General features: G+C 45.9%; 1 protein-coding gene and 1 long non-coding RNA gene across 2 annotated transcripts in view; both read left to right on the forward strand.

The window, feature by feature from the left end:
* The window catches only part of LOC135385085 (uncharacterized), a 46312-nt gene extending 31912 nt beyond the window's left edge, over positions 1–14400 (forward strand). The window contains exon 5 of the mRNA XM_064614261.1: positions 14270–14400. Coding sequence (XP_064470331.1) covers positions 14270–14400 — 131 coding nt within the window. The remainder of the gene's footprint in view (positions 1–14269) is intronic.
* On the forward strand, positions 8441–11639 carry LOC135384159 (uncharacterized). Its single transcript, XR_010420272.1, has 3 exons — positions 8441–8536; positions 8692–8774; positions 11557–11639. It is a non-coding gene; the product is annotated as an uncharacterized LOC135384159 (long non-coding RNA).
* Positions 14401–14958: the final 558 nt, after the last annotated feature.

Raw genomic sequence — 14958 nt, forward strand, 5'->3', positions numbered from 1 at the left:
GCTTCTGCCATAAGTAATTTATGAAATCTTTTTCCTTCCTCCTATCACTGCACCTTTCACACACACTTTTTGCGATAACCAAGCGATTTCCGGCGATCTCTGCAAGACAAAAGTACCCCAGGTGTCCAAATTATCCACATTCCTACATTGCGACATATGCAACATGTTGTCACACTGCGCAGACAAACCTTACATGTAACATCACGGCAGGGTGTTGAACCGAACCCGAACTGAAAACTGTACCCAAAACATTATTTTTCCTGGAAACGAATCCGAACCAAGATTTTCATGACACTGTTGAACCCGAACAAAAGCAGAACCATAAAAAATAATAGCAGTAACCAGTTCGGGCATAAAAGAAGTCAGCATATAGGTGTCCCTCTCAATCCCCAAATGAAGACACATTGGTATCATCATCACGTGTACCTATCATGGATTTAAGAAATTTTCACCTAGCAGTCAAATGAGGACATACAGTAAGTATACCTTCAGCGTCATTTTAACACATTGTAGCGCAGTTGTTCTTGTCAGCGCGGCGGCGAGTGCCCCACGCATGTGCTGTGGCGTCTACTCTTTAGAGACAAGGCACCACACGGGAGAATGAAACAGGAATGAAGCAGCCTAGCTATGTAGCTCTATAGGACGAAGATGTGAATAAGTAGGCGCCCAACATTTTCCTTCACAAGTGAGCCGTAAAAATTGAACCAGTCGGAAACATGAAAAGTGAAGAAGGAGCTGCGCAGAACGGTGCCTCTTTGATTGGTCATGGTTTGAAAAGTAAATGTGGTTCTGCTTATTGGTAGTGCAATTATGTCATGACACATTGCCTTTGTGTTGTGGATTAACTAGTACACTGCTTATCTTTCCAAATGTGCCACGACTCTTAAGAATTTACGGGGGCCCCACCTTGGGGGTGGGGGGTGGGGGTGGCCTCAAATTCTTCGAGTGGCTCTTCACAACTTTAAGTTGTAGGATAGGTTGGACCTCTACTAGAGATGATAACCATAGGCAGATCTGCACTTTCTGGACAGTATAACCACTGATCTCTATGTATAAAGGCTGGACCGCGCATAGGAGAGGGGCGCGTGGGAGAGTGGTGCGGCAACCGGCGGCCATGTTGGAGGGCCCACTGGCGCCGGCTGCTCCCATAGGAAACAATGGGAGCGATTTGATTTGGAGTATTTATTGCGCTTTAAACGCTCGTCATTTCCGATTCGCAGGCATATTTCTTAGGAATCAGTGTGCTGATGTATTCCAAACCTGCTTCAGCCGTGTTCCTGTAGTTTTTAATGGTGATTGCCTTCTATTTCTTCTCCGCTGCCTGTGTTCCGAATAGGGGGTCGTAACTGTCGTGCACAAGGCGCATACGCATGAAGGTGAATTTGGTGAATGTCAACCTATAAAATTAATTATTGCTCCGAAAGGTTTCACACTGTTTGTTATTGTAAGGTACTTCCGTTTTTATGTGTTTTGTTTGTTGTTCGGTTTTCGTGTGGTGTTCCGCGGTTCTCGTTCGTTATTATGGTTTGGTATTGTACGGTTCCCGTTCGACTTTTCCCATTATCGTATTATGTTCTAAGAGTGTCTCTGTGTGTGTTCTGCGATAAGACCTCGATCCTTATTCTGAAGAGGCTCATTATTTTATTCACCACATCACCACCAGCAATGGGGTGGAGTATAGACCCTGGCGATGAAACTCCTCATTCCTCATCTTACAATAACATTATTGTCACGAGTGCTTTGCAGTTGTTCAGTTGTCAGCGTATTTCATTACAGAAATTCGAAGCGCTGTGCACGAAGAGCATGCACATGCATGACTTATCACACACGCTGTAGGAGCGACTGCACATACGAGGTTAACACAGCAGTTTATTTACTTCCACCGTACCTCACAAATTAAAAGAACAGTGGAACAACTTGGCATATTGGCGCAGGTTCTGCATCCGCTTCTTCTGCACAGCTGAGCGACTGTGAGGGAAACCTGCAAGCACAAGCGCATTGTTTATAGAAAATACATGGTCGTGAGATTTGTAGGAGCAGCCACACATACTTTCTCAGTACGTAATGGCACCAGCGAAGTAGGAATGCAAACAAGTCCGAGTTGTCAGATGCATGCGATACGAATAAACAGACTTTTCCTCAAAATAAAGAGCTTACCTGTGAAAAATTATCCCTCTTTCTCTGTCCGTGTGAAGTGTACTCAAAGCTGCAACAAACTGGCATGACACGCCCTTTAGTTTAAAGTAAATTCTTAAAAATACGGGCAGCCCCGCTTGAACTAAATGCAGACGACAGAATGCGTTGGGCCCACCAATATGGCGGCCGGTGACCACGCTGTGGAGCACCCTATGCGCGATCCAGCCTATACTATAGAGATCAGTGAGTATAACACCTTGCTTTAAACTGGCTGGGAGTGGAGTGGGGGCGAGGGGTCGCTCTTCTTTCGATGGGGTTGTTTCGGAAAGGCGTGCCTTTTCCTTGTCACAGAAAGACGTGTGCCCTGCGCTTTCCCCAAATCAGAAGTAATAAGGGTCTTATTGTGTGCAACGGTCCCAAGCAGCACAATGCACTGAATGTCGGGTGCAATGGAGGTGGACAGTATGTGTCTTAAGAGTGTTCTCTTGTTTCATGGGTCTGTTCAAGACATTCCACCTAAGTGTCCACCCCCACTGCACCCGACTTTCAGTACATTGTGCTGCAAAGGGTTCAACGCATCATGTCGTGAAGCTCACCACTGTTATCACTCGCCGTGCCCTGCAGCATAATATGTTACCGGAACGTTGCGGTAATATTTTACTCGAATGCTGCAAACGCGCTGGTAATGTCCTCTTAAAAATCTGTTGCAGCAACAGTGCTGGAAAATATTTCCGCAACATTGTGACACCATCCAAACCATGTTTCCCAAATACAAATGCAATGTTGAGGCAACATTTCCGCCATGTTTCCACCATATTGTGACACTGTTACAGCGATATTCCTCAACATATACATAATGCTGAGGCAAGGCTAAGGACGTTTCCACTGCATTATGACTAGGGTTTGTGATTTTCGGCAATTTCGTTCTACCTAATTCGGGGGCGTTTATTGGCATTTGTATGGTTCAGTGAAAATCGTATTATTTTTGCAGCTATGTTCCGCCCAGAAAATAAATGCTCGAACGCGAGCATCTACTCAATTGTACACGGAGGTCTTGCCGGCTTGACCGTGTTTTAACGGGCCCGAGCAACGGAAACAAGGGTGAGTCTAAGTCGATACTGGAGCGGTGTAGCCAGAAGACTCCAAAGAGTACAAATTCGAGCTAGAAGGCTTGGGGGACAGTGATCGGCTATAGAAGTTCTGAACGTTCCCTTCAGATGCTGCATGATGCATCCTTGTAATTAACCCGTCTATCTATAAGGACTCAAGTATACCCTGCAAATCCCTGACATTGTGGGTGTAACGCTGCGTCTGCGTTGCAGGAACGTAAGACATATATTGGCTTGGTATTGCATTTGCACTGAGCTAATGTGGCTGTAATTTCATCCCAGTGTTGAAGAAATACAACGCAAATACTGCCTCCACGTTACATTTGCGTTGGAGAAATATTTCTGTAACGTTGTCTACGTGGCAGAAACATGGCACCAATGTTAGTTCCATATTTTATTTACTTTGATGGAAAATAGCCGTGGTGCTGTCTCAATGTGTTGCAGCAGCATAACACATTGCCTCAATACTGTATTGGTATTGGGAGGATTTCGCTACAACGTTGCCTCAATGCTGCAGCAGCATAACACAAATGTTGCCTTCATGTTTTGTTTGCTCTTACGGAATATAGCCGTGACGCTGTCTCAATTTTCCAGCAACATAGCACAAACGTTACCTCCATATATATATATATATATATATTTTTTTTTTGTATTGAAGGAATTGGGTGCGAAGTTGTCTCAATGTTGTGGAAATGTTCTCCAGCACCTTTGCTGAAAAAAAAATTCACGCTGGCAGTACCCACGTTTGTGGAATGTTTGATGTAATAATTTTTACTACGGTCTTGCAAAATACTGTGGGACTATAGGGCAGTCAGGTGCATAGATGAGTAATGTTGCTCGAAGGTGACTGAAGAACGTTCCGACACTGTTCCCTAGCAACATTGGAGAAACATTGCACTGCCACGTTGCAGGAACATCGTAAAATAGACAGTACCGCGGGCCCACTTTTGACAATATTAATATTAATGTTAACGAATGTTGCAAAACGTTCCTCCACATTGGACAACACTGGCAATGTTTCTTCAAGGTCGCGACGACAACGCGTGCTACTATAGGGTTGCTGTCTGTGCGTCATGAAAACTCCAATGATCATCACTTTGCTGTAGATGCTGGAAGACGACTGACATCGCGAGTATGCGGGAATCATCAATGATATCTGTCTGCGCATTCCAGAGGCGTATGTAGCTGGGCAACACAAAGTAGGGCAGAAGCGAAACTACGATATCACACGCACAACAGCTCGTTGTTTCATGCTTCCCTGGCACGCGGTCTTTTAAATAGAGCGCAGCTGGAACGAGAACCCAAGTAGCGCAGCGTACCAAAAGCGCGGGTGCATAGGGGTGGCCGGGTAGATTAATATTGTTTGTTTTCATGGGCAGCTCTGCGAAATCAAGCACCGCACTGATAGGTTACCTGCCAACCATCCCCTGTGTACTGGAACTTTCTGTGCTTGGGAAGCAGCGACAGCACTGACCTAAAATCACGAGGACGTGCCAGGTCGGTAAAACAGGTTTTTGCTCAGTTATCTACACCTGAGCGGCACGTGTTGCTTCCTCCCTCCCAGAAAGCAAATATAAAATCTGTGCTGAACACTCAAAACTCCAACCTATATACCATGCGATCGGTGGCTTACCCTTTCGCGCTACTCTGCGCGCTACTGAGCGCGCCGGGCTCGCTGGCTTCAATCAATCCAATCCTCGAGGAGTATCAAGACATTGGAGAAGTAAGTAGATGTAAGAAAATGACTCTATCTTTGTTCATTGCACCAATCGCAACTATAGACGCGGGGCAACGTTATCTACGACTATAGGGACGATATTATGCAGCAAAAAGACAGGGGCACACATAGAGGAAGACGCAACACGGTGACCGAAAACTCACAACGGAAGATTTATTATTTGTTTATTAAGGAGAACAACGTGAAAGGTGAATAAATCTACAGTTGTGAGTTTGCAGTGATCGTGTTGTGTCTTCCTCCATGTGTGCCCCTGTCTTTTTCCTGCATAATATCTACAATGTCACGTTACCAACAACTGGACTATCAACAGTGCTATAGGAACATCGTTATATTTTTGATCTGGAGATCATCGCGTGGTCCTCTAAAGCTATACGGACGGACCTATACGACAGCTGGACCGATAAAGCTCTCGCCTTAATAAATATGTACTCCCGATCAAGCATGAAAAATTAAGGTGTATTCTGTAGCAAGACACTATGGTTTTGAAGAGGACTACAACAACAACAACAACAACAACATAGATGAATGGATAATGATGATGATGTGGGATGTTTCCCTGCGTTGAGTGCAGGACCCTACCCCATTCCAAAAAGGAGGAGGAGGATTTTGAGGAGGAGCATAAAAAAGAAGTTCGGGAATTGTGTGACGTTTGTGGGGAGCTCCCGGGAACCGACGCGCTGCATATGGTCGACCGTTCGATCGGTCGGTCGGTTCGTGGTGGAGCGGCAAGGAGTCCGTCGGAGCCAGGCTAAAAAGCGTTTTCGTGAACCGGAGAGCAAAACTGCAACGATACATTTGACGCCATATCCTTCGTCAAAAATAGAAGAGAGAGAAGCAGCAATATGGCGGAAGTTATTGAGAGTTGAAGGACGGGCGTCTTCGTACGTGGAATCTTCCTTGACTTAAAACGGAAACCTGGGGTACTTGGTATATACATCCAATCAACAACCAGTACCAAAACACAGTACAAAGAGAAACACGACAACACAACGCTGATGTTTGTGTTGCGTTGTGTCAGCGTTGTGTTGTCACGTTTCTCTTTGTACTGTGTTTTGGCGCTGGTTGTAGAATGGGTACCTGTCTGGAATGTGTGGGAGTTTCCGGGAACTGGTTCAGGAAGGAGTGGTACAATCGGTTGGGAGAGACCGGCGCTGTGCGCATGCGCAATATCTAGTACTGATTATCCTGCGGGCGCGAGAACCTTCCCGAACGTTTCGGAGCACGATCCGTTCGCTTCCGATCGTTCGTAAAGGGAAGGAATTCGCAAATCGAGGTTTGACCGTAAATATATTGGCAAGTAGATTAATCGCAAATACAATATCCAGTAAGTCTGTTTATAGCTATTTAATTTCTTTTTTTTTTCAGTTGTTACCATTGGTACATGGGGAATGTATTTTCTGATGGAATGGGGTAAGCCAGGTACGCGCTTTCTGTTCCTTAAAAAAAAAAAAGGAGAGAGAGAGAAGGAGAATAGAAACGCAAACGTTCCCTCTGCGGATTTCGGAGTTCAAAAGAAAGTTCAGAAAATTCTTGAACAAAAAAAAAAAAAAGATCAACATGCTTCTACATCATGGCAAAAGTTAGCCGAAGATAAACACTGTTGACCCCATAATTTTAGGGCAAGTAGATTTTTTACTATTAGGAAGAAGATGTGTCACCGTCCTCATCGTCATGGGCAACTTTTTCGAACTGGCTGCGCTGGGTGTTCGTCCTTTGTACCTCTCCGAGAACACTCTCATCATTACGGTTGGTGGAGTGCGATTTCTCAGCATCTCTTCCTTCGCATCACGTCATCTCGAGTGCATCTCATTGCATCGCGAGTTGCTCGTCAGGAAGAATATAAAAAAAACAAAATTTAGGAAGGTCCATTGGTGGATCCTTTGGAAATGCGTTAGCATAAACATTTTGGTTCGTTTTTGTGCTTCCTTCTCTCTATTTTGCTTGTTTTCTTTGATTGCTTGTTGTGCTTCCTCCTTTCTCTTTTGCTTCTTTTTCTGGTTCCTTCTTTTCTTTCCCTTTTCTTTTTGGTTCACTCTTTTGCTTCCTCTTTTCTCTTTTGTGCCTTATCTCTGGTTCTTTCTTTTCCTTCCTCGTTTTGCGTTTTAGGGTTCGTGTTATCTTGTGAGACTGGAAGCCTTTCACATCCAAGCGGCAAAATGTACTGAAAGTCGAGTGCAATAGGGGTGGACGGTATGTGTCTTATCAATGTTCTTTAGTTTCACAAGTCTGTTCAAGGCCTTCCACCTACCCGTCCACCCCTATTGCACTCGACTTTCAGTACACTGTGCCGTTCGGGATATCGCGTTGAAGTCTCCTACCACGACGACCAAATTCCTGAGTAAGCATAACGGAGTCCATCGTGTGGTTCACAGCGGCTTGCCCGTGTGTAATCCCTGGCTGGATGTACACAGTAACGACGTTGAGATCTCTGGGAAGGCGTACGGCACAAGGCTCACCGTATTCGTGAACGTTGCTGCGAATCTCTGTAACGCTGATGCCATCCTTAGCGCAGATGGCAACTCCGGCCTTTCGGTTTCCCGGACGTCTGCCCCCAGTCATGTAGGAGACGCCCTTGATTTGGATGGGCACATCAGGATCCATCGCATTCTCTGAGAGTCTAAAGTCGCAGTCGCAGCCTGAGTCAAAAAAGATAACACCAATCGCTTGTTGCGAGTGAGTGAATGAGAGCCAAGAGGAAGTGGCCCAAAGGCGATTGACCACGGGTCATTGTGGGACAGATCAGATGGAGAAGCCTAGGCGACTAGAAGCGATGCCGAGATGAACGAAATCACAGCGTGAAGAGTGGCAGGGGGTGCAGTGTTGACGGAACAGCGGCCAAACGAAAGGATGGCGGGAAGGGAGGTAGCGATACAGTAAGCGCGGAAAAGAGCAAAAAAAGAAATTGCCGGCGAATTAAGGCATAGCGCGGACACGGTAGGAAAAAGTGCTCGACAATCTCCACATACAAGCCGTTGACGCAGGATGGACTTGTTGTTTGTTTGTTTGTTTGTTTGATATGGGTCTTTGACTTGGCTCCAGGCGGGCGCGGTGGAGACACAAGTTAAGCGGGGGAACATCGGAGCGGAGCAGAGTGAGGAGGCACTCGATGTGCCAAAAAGGCGCGAAAAGAAGGGAGCGTCGTTTCCCGCAGTCTTCGTTGTTGTCGTTCAAGCTGCTCACAGTTGGTAGTGGTGTCTTTGTCGTCGTCTTTTGCCTTCTCGTCTGTCCGCACATCGACACCGCCGTTTTTCCTTTGACACGAGCCTTCTAATGCTGACGCATTAAAATGTGGGAATATTTCATATTCCCTTCACGTTAGGGGATGAATGCGAGAAAAAGAAGACAACTAACATAACTAACGGAAAACCACACGCACTCGACGTACTCACGTTGGCTATCTCTTGCAGTGCTTCAAGACTCCGGTAACGTATTACCTGTCATACGCCAACTTGGAGCACCCGCTCCTCCCGCCATGCACTCATAACCGACAACTCTGCCTCGGAAACAACGGCGAGGCACCGTTCGAAATGCGTTCCCTGAAAGATGGCAAACCGTAAGTACACCCCTCCAGGAACTTTTTCTGTTAATATGGTGTGCAACTGGTAACTTTGCATCAGGCTGTGAAGTTACCAGCAGTTACCAGTCAAGCGTTGTTGTAAGTGAGAAAGAAAGCGTAACCGAGCGTTCTTGATTTGTCTGGCGTTTCAGAACGCGGAGACTAACAATATTCCGACTAGCCAGGTCACCATGCTACAATGTGTCGAACATTGTGCGCGCCCCACTGGATGACAGTAAGTACAACTTCTCATCGTACACTCTAAGAAAAAAGGAGTAGAACGGGGAGTAATTGCAGCTTCTACTCCCCTAGTCTGCAGTTACTCCCCATTTTAGTCCCCTAACCAGACATTTAGTCTCGACATTTACTCCCCAGGACTGCAAAGTATCACTAGACTTCGCGAATTGTCTCCTGAATGCAACAGTCTACGTAAATATGTGCACTTGGTCAATTTGGACGACATAAGACTCTATAACTCAGACAACGTAGCAATTTTCCTGCCACACAAAGTAAGAAACAGTTAGAGCATCTTTCTTCACAAATTGTGCCCTATGTATGGCGCAAGATTTTATATCACTCGATATATCATATGGTTGACGTTCGGTTGATACGGTTCAAGGTATTTTCATGCAAGCACACGCATTATGTACTTGGGACTCTTACAACAGCGCGTGAAATGCAGTCTCCTCTCCGTGACATTCATTTGCTCCCGTGCATTTACTCCCGAGAGGAACTATTTTTTTGTGGCAATGCATTTAGTCCCCAAATGGAGTAAAAGTACTCCCTTTTTTTTCTTGGAGTGTATGGTTCACCAGGCGTATCTCAGATTCCGTGGAACTCCCACTGCTCTTGGTTTAGGTGGGCCATTGTACGACCTCAGTGTATCAAACGTTAGTGAACCGTATAGCTGTAAAGAAAGCAGAAGCAAGACAAAAAACGCTAATTTCCATTGCATGTGATGCGATTTTAACTTTTTAAAATGGTAACGGACTCGATGATACTTTATTCGCGTATTGACACAGTGACACGATTATGATAACCTTGCATGAACCTTGCATGAACGTCTTGCAATATCTAAGGTTTCTTCACGTTCGGTGATGGAAATGCAAACGCCAGAGATGAGGAGCCGAGCGGAGTGTTGCCATACGGGGATATGGGTCAAGGTGAAACATGGACCCGGGTGGTGGTGGTGGTGGTGGTGATGGGGCTTGCCGTGAATAAGCAAGCATGGGATGGAGTCCTTATTGTGCTGCCGCACCAACAGCGTCTGCAGGAAAGACGAAGAGAACAGTTTTGGGGAAGAGGATGGGGGGAGGGGGATATGTCTATTACGAAAAAAAAAGAGGTAGGTAAAAAGGAAAGGTCAGCGAGGCAGAAGCAGACTTGCTATTCCTTGTAAAAAAAGGAAATAAAACAGAACCAGAAAAGGAGAAAGACGCAAGCGGCACATGGGGAGCAGGGGGCATGAGTACACGATCGCTCAGAGGCAGTCCAGGAGTCCAGGAGTCACCCAGGAAGCATATTAGCGCTCTGGTAATAGCCCATTGCTTCTGCCCTACGGGGCCCAGTAGAGGGTGGCCAGAGAGAGGTGTCTGTGCCCCAGGGCAGATAGGCGGTGCGTGAGTGCGGTCCGAGGAGCGGCATATCTCGGGCAGGTCAAGAGTAAATGGTGGGTGTCGGCGTCGGTGGAGCAGGAGGGGCACGCCGGAGAGGGACGCTGCTTGATCTTGAACAGGAACGATGGAGTACAGTTCATTTCACTCTGCATTTTTACTTGGATTCTTGATCTCAGTTAGAACCGAGAAAAAAAAAAAAAAGAAACGTGCGTGGGTTTCTGCCGAGTGCGCGCAATCGACGAGCGAGCCATGACATGAACGGACGGATGCGAATATTGCTTCCTTTACTCGTTATATGAAAGGTGGCGATTCAAATTCAGCGAAAATGGGCATCTCGGAGAGCTTGAGAGATCCTATAACAATGGCAAGGATTCCGAGAACACGATTACATTTTACGAAAGATGCAGGGTCTTTTGTAGTCTGGGGACCATCGGTAGAAGTTTTCATACATTACGAAAATTTACTACATTGATATGATGGTACGTACAATGAAACGAGTGAATAACAGTGGTTTATACAATGAAACAGTGAAGAACAGTGCCGCATACAATGAACGAGTGAAACTATAAGAAATGTGCAATTAAAAATGAAGAAAACCTGTACAGCACTGAAGTTGGAGACGGACGCTATTAACACACACGGAGGTAGTGATCACGTAATATAAAACTCAGAAGGAAAGCTAAGACCAGCTATCATTTGATGTTTGGACACTATACGGGGATCACTCGCAAGACAATTCAAAGGCACGTGATAAATATCAAATAATCTTTCACGGTGAAAACGTTCGTGGCGAGCCACGCCAATGAGAAGGCAGAGGGGGCCATGTGATGCAACGTGCGGGTCAGGAAGTTTCGCACGATACCGCCAGGTGAGGCGACTGGAAGTTCGGGAAAGTACCTCGAGCACCTCACCACTGGCCTGTTACGAGCCCGCAAAAGAACGTGCAAGCCTAAAAACCTAACCAAAGCGGCAGAGCCGATGCGTCGTCGGTCGCGGGGCGGCATGGAGGGAACCTCACTCTAACGGACACCGATCTGCTAAACGAGGCACCGCACTGCAAGACACGTGACAGCCATCATCATTTCAGTGCATCGTGCTGCTCGGGAAAGTGCAAACAATAAAATGGATAACATAGCGAAAACACGCATTCAGGTCTGCATGCATGCAGTACGGGCTACACGTCATGGCCAGCACCATCTAAATTTTGGTTGTTGGGTTGAGGGTTTGTGTGTTGCCACGACAGGTCATTGCACTATTACACTGTATGTGGTGTGTAGACGATATAAAGTTACATACATGCGTCCCAGTCCTGTGGCCGGCACAACCCCGAAAGCAGGGCATGACTCTCTCAGTGTTAATAATTACGATTTTTATTTGCTTTTTCGTCTTTCATATTTACAGGTGACAATCCAGACTTCTTTGACTTCGTGATTTCATATGTTGAATGTGGCCGGTGCGTCGTCACGATGTTACCTACAATTAGCCGTAAGTGATGCTTTTCCCTCTGCATCGAAAAGTGGAAAATCCAGTGGCGAATCCGGTGACAACCGATTGAAGAGAAAGCCTCGGGTCAGAAGCTGCCGATATTTCGGACATTGACGGTTGTTCGTCTGCCCTGCGAAGTATAGTCTGTCGCGAGATATCAAATTACGAACAAAAACTCTTCTTCGTTCAGTAGACGTCCAGTAGACGAAGAGCCGTCTTGGTTCGAAGTATTGGTAGCTCTCGACATGATGCTTCTACTTCAACTCACTCTCCACAACACGGTACCTTTCTGATGCGACTCAGAATACCATGCCAGCAAACTATGTAACGCGCACATGGAGTACACTTTGTTCCTGAACGCTTCTAGCACTCTCATGGAATGCATGCGTAGCACTACTACACAATGGGTTGACAAGAGAAATGATTACGGCTTCACAGTTTCCCATGAAGGGCCAATAAAGCAACCGCTGTTCGTATAACCAAAATCATAGATTGAGAAGTTACCCGCCAAAAAGAACTCGTTACAAGTTAACTTACCGTGTGAAAAATGTATTTAAGTTAATAACGAAGTTCTTCAGCCTGAAATATAACTCGCAGTTACTGAGTTACTTAAAAAAATAACGAGTTACTTCCAAGTTACTTCGGACACAAAATATCATTACGCAGGTGCAGTGCGCATGAGCAGTTCAGTTAGACCTTTAGTTGTTTGCGGAGGAGTACAACACGATTAGAACGTTTTCGTTTATGTCCAACAATAGACATCTCTGTGTTTGTAAACAAATGGCGTAAATGTAAAATGTTCGACAAAATGTAAAATGTAAATAATGTTCGACAGCGTCACAAATTTGGTAGAATTGAACTACGCTCGAAGCTAAAGGTAAACAAGGCCGCGCCTGAAAGCCACGGTCTTGAAGGGATTACGATATGGTCCCTTAAAGGGACGCGACCCTTGCCGCGTCCCGCAGTATCCTTGGTCCTGCTTCTCTTTCAACGGGAGGCAGAGAACAAGTGCCCGTTCGTGGAACCCAGCCCTCTCCTTCCGATTTGTTTCGGCTTCAGTCTGTCTACCAATGTCATGATGACGTTTCTCTGGTAGAGGCCTACTCGAACGCTTTACATCTTACTCCCTGTGGGTGCACAGTGGTTCAGCTTCATTTAAATGGCAGCGGTTCTTACTTCCTGAACAAAATACTGTCATTGACTGAATATCACGTTTCATGGCAAAAAATATGCCATGAAGGGACCGGAGAGAAAGCAAGAAAATATGTGCACCTAAATGAAAAGCGAATTAACTCGGTAAGTAACTCGGAACTTAACTTAGCTTACTTAACAAAGTTACCTGAAAAAGGAACGACTTCCTCTGAAAGTTGCCACGGAGCAAAAGTACCGAGTTAAGTTACAGGTTACAAAAAAAGGAACTTGGTTAAAGTAACGAGTTACCTCGAACTGTGACCAAAATACCAGTGGCATGGCAGGGCGGGGTTAAGGCGTCCCTCTCATTGGTGGTAGCCAAGGCCGTGCTGAAGACTGGAAGGAGGTGGGTTCGAATCCTACCACCGTCTGTGCTGTCGCTCGGTTTTCCGATGACTTTCCAGAGGAATGTCCCTCCGAAGTCGGCCCAGGACGCATACTAACCCTCCCCTGTTCCTCACTCCTTCCTACTGTCCTCTCTCCATCTGTCCATATCTGTACACTGCTCATTGCCACGGTGGCTTCGCGGCGCTAACACGTAACAAAAAGAAGGCCGCCATGGTTGCCGCTGCACACATAGACATATACCTAAAAGACGAGTGAATGGTGTAATCTACTATGCAAGTAAAGGCTTACATTCTGGTTCGAAAACGAACGCATGCAACGGCCATTTTGGACCATGACAGATTAGAACAACAACTGAGCCTTCATCTTCAAACACTGAAGTCTGCTGTCTTTAGCCGACTAGGTACTTTTATGTCTACACTTTTGTGTGGCGCACGCTTTTTTGATGACAAGTTTGCCCATAGCTGCATTTACAGATGAGCAAATGAGAATGGTACAATGAATGGTGAATGGCATGTGTTCCTCAAACTCGAGGACGTGCCCCTTTCTGCATTTACAAGCCTGGACCAAAGATCACGAGAGTGGCGTGCGTATTCTTCAGTGCGACACCATAGCGGCAGGCGGAAGCGCTTGACTGGAGCTCTCGTTCAGAGGGGTGGACGAGTGCGCTGGTTGCGACACACCCCGATAGTTTCGGCATCACTTCTATCCGCTCGCGAAAAGGTTTGGACCGTTCCCCAACGACACCACGTGATCGGAAGATTGACCCAGAGCTTCCAGTTATCGTTGCGATAACAAGGATGAGTCAAGGTGGCACCATATTAGCGTGTGCTGCTCCTCTCACAAATCCGAGACGCCAGACAAGATCCGATTCGCTCACCCCTCTGATCAAGTGAACGGGCCATCCACAGAGCGCTTGAGCCCATCGCTAGGGGCACACAGTGAAGCATAAGCATCCAAAGACCGGACGAGGGACAGAGGCTCGCGCGTTCCGTAAAGTTTTGTCAGGACCTATACGTTGTAGTGCGATAACTCTTTCATTGGTTTCTCTTTTTGGTTAAGATGATTCCCTTTTTGTCTCTCTTTATTATAGCGGACGCCTGTGCAATGTTCGTGACTAACCCGGACGTCCCTCCGAGTCGCTGCTGTCTCTTTACATATGCGCTCCTGTGTGGAAGCACCAAGATCCCAAGCTACGAAAAGGACAAATGCGCCAATGTGTAAACCGTTACATTGCGTCAGGGATGGGCATAAATACATTTTTTTAGTATTTAAATATAAATACAAAATACTTTGTTGACAGGGGTATTTAAATACTCTTCATAAATAGTTTTCAACATGAGTATTTAAATACAAAATATAAATACTGTATTTAAATACCGTAACTACTACCATAAATACTGTGAGGAAGATGTCATCTGGAATTACAGAAATAATTATGATCATAAGGACAAATCAGCAAGAAAGAATAGCATTTATTTGTTAGATTATCGTGGCGATTTTAATATTAGAAATTCCTCGAAGACTGCTTCTGTTAGGCATCTTCTGTTCGGCCGTACAATCAGATTCGCCAAGGAGAACAGCATCTCCACAGGTGCCGATGAACAAATGCTTGTATTAAATTTGACGAAGATGCTTCGTAGAACAATGTAATCGCGTAGTCACGACAGTTGTCCGCAACAACAGTGAAAAACTCGCCATCTAAAATGGTTTGTCGCATGCGCATGCTATCGCAAACCCTGCATAATTGCGCCCCAAACTCGCCCTTCTTCCCGAAAGGTC

This window comes from Ornithodoros turicata, chromosome 2 (genome assembly GCF_037126465.1).
Source record: "Ornithodoros turicata isolate Travis chromosome 2, ASM3712646v1, whole genome shotgun sequence".
In the NCBI taxonomy this organism is placed as follows: Eukaryota; Metazoa; Arthropoda; class Arachnida; order Ixodida; family Argasidae; genus Ornithodoros; species Ornithodoros turicata.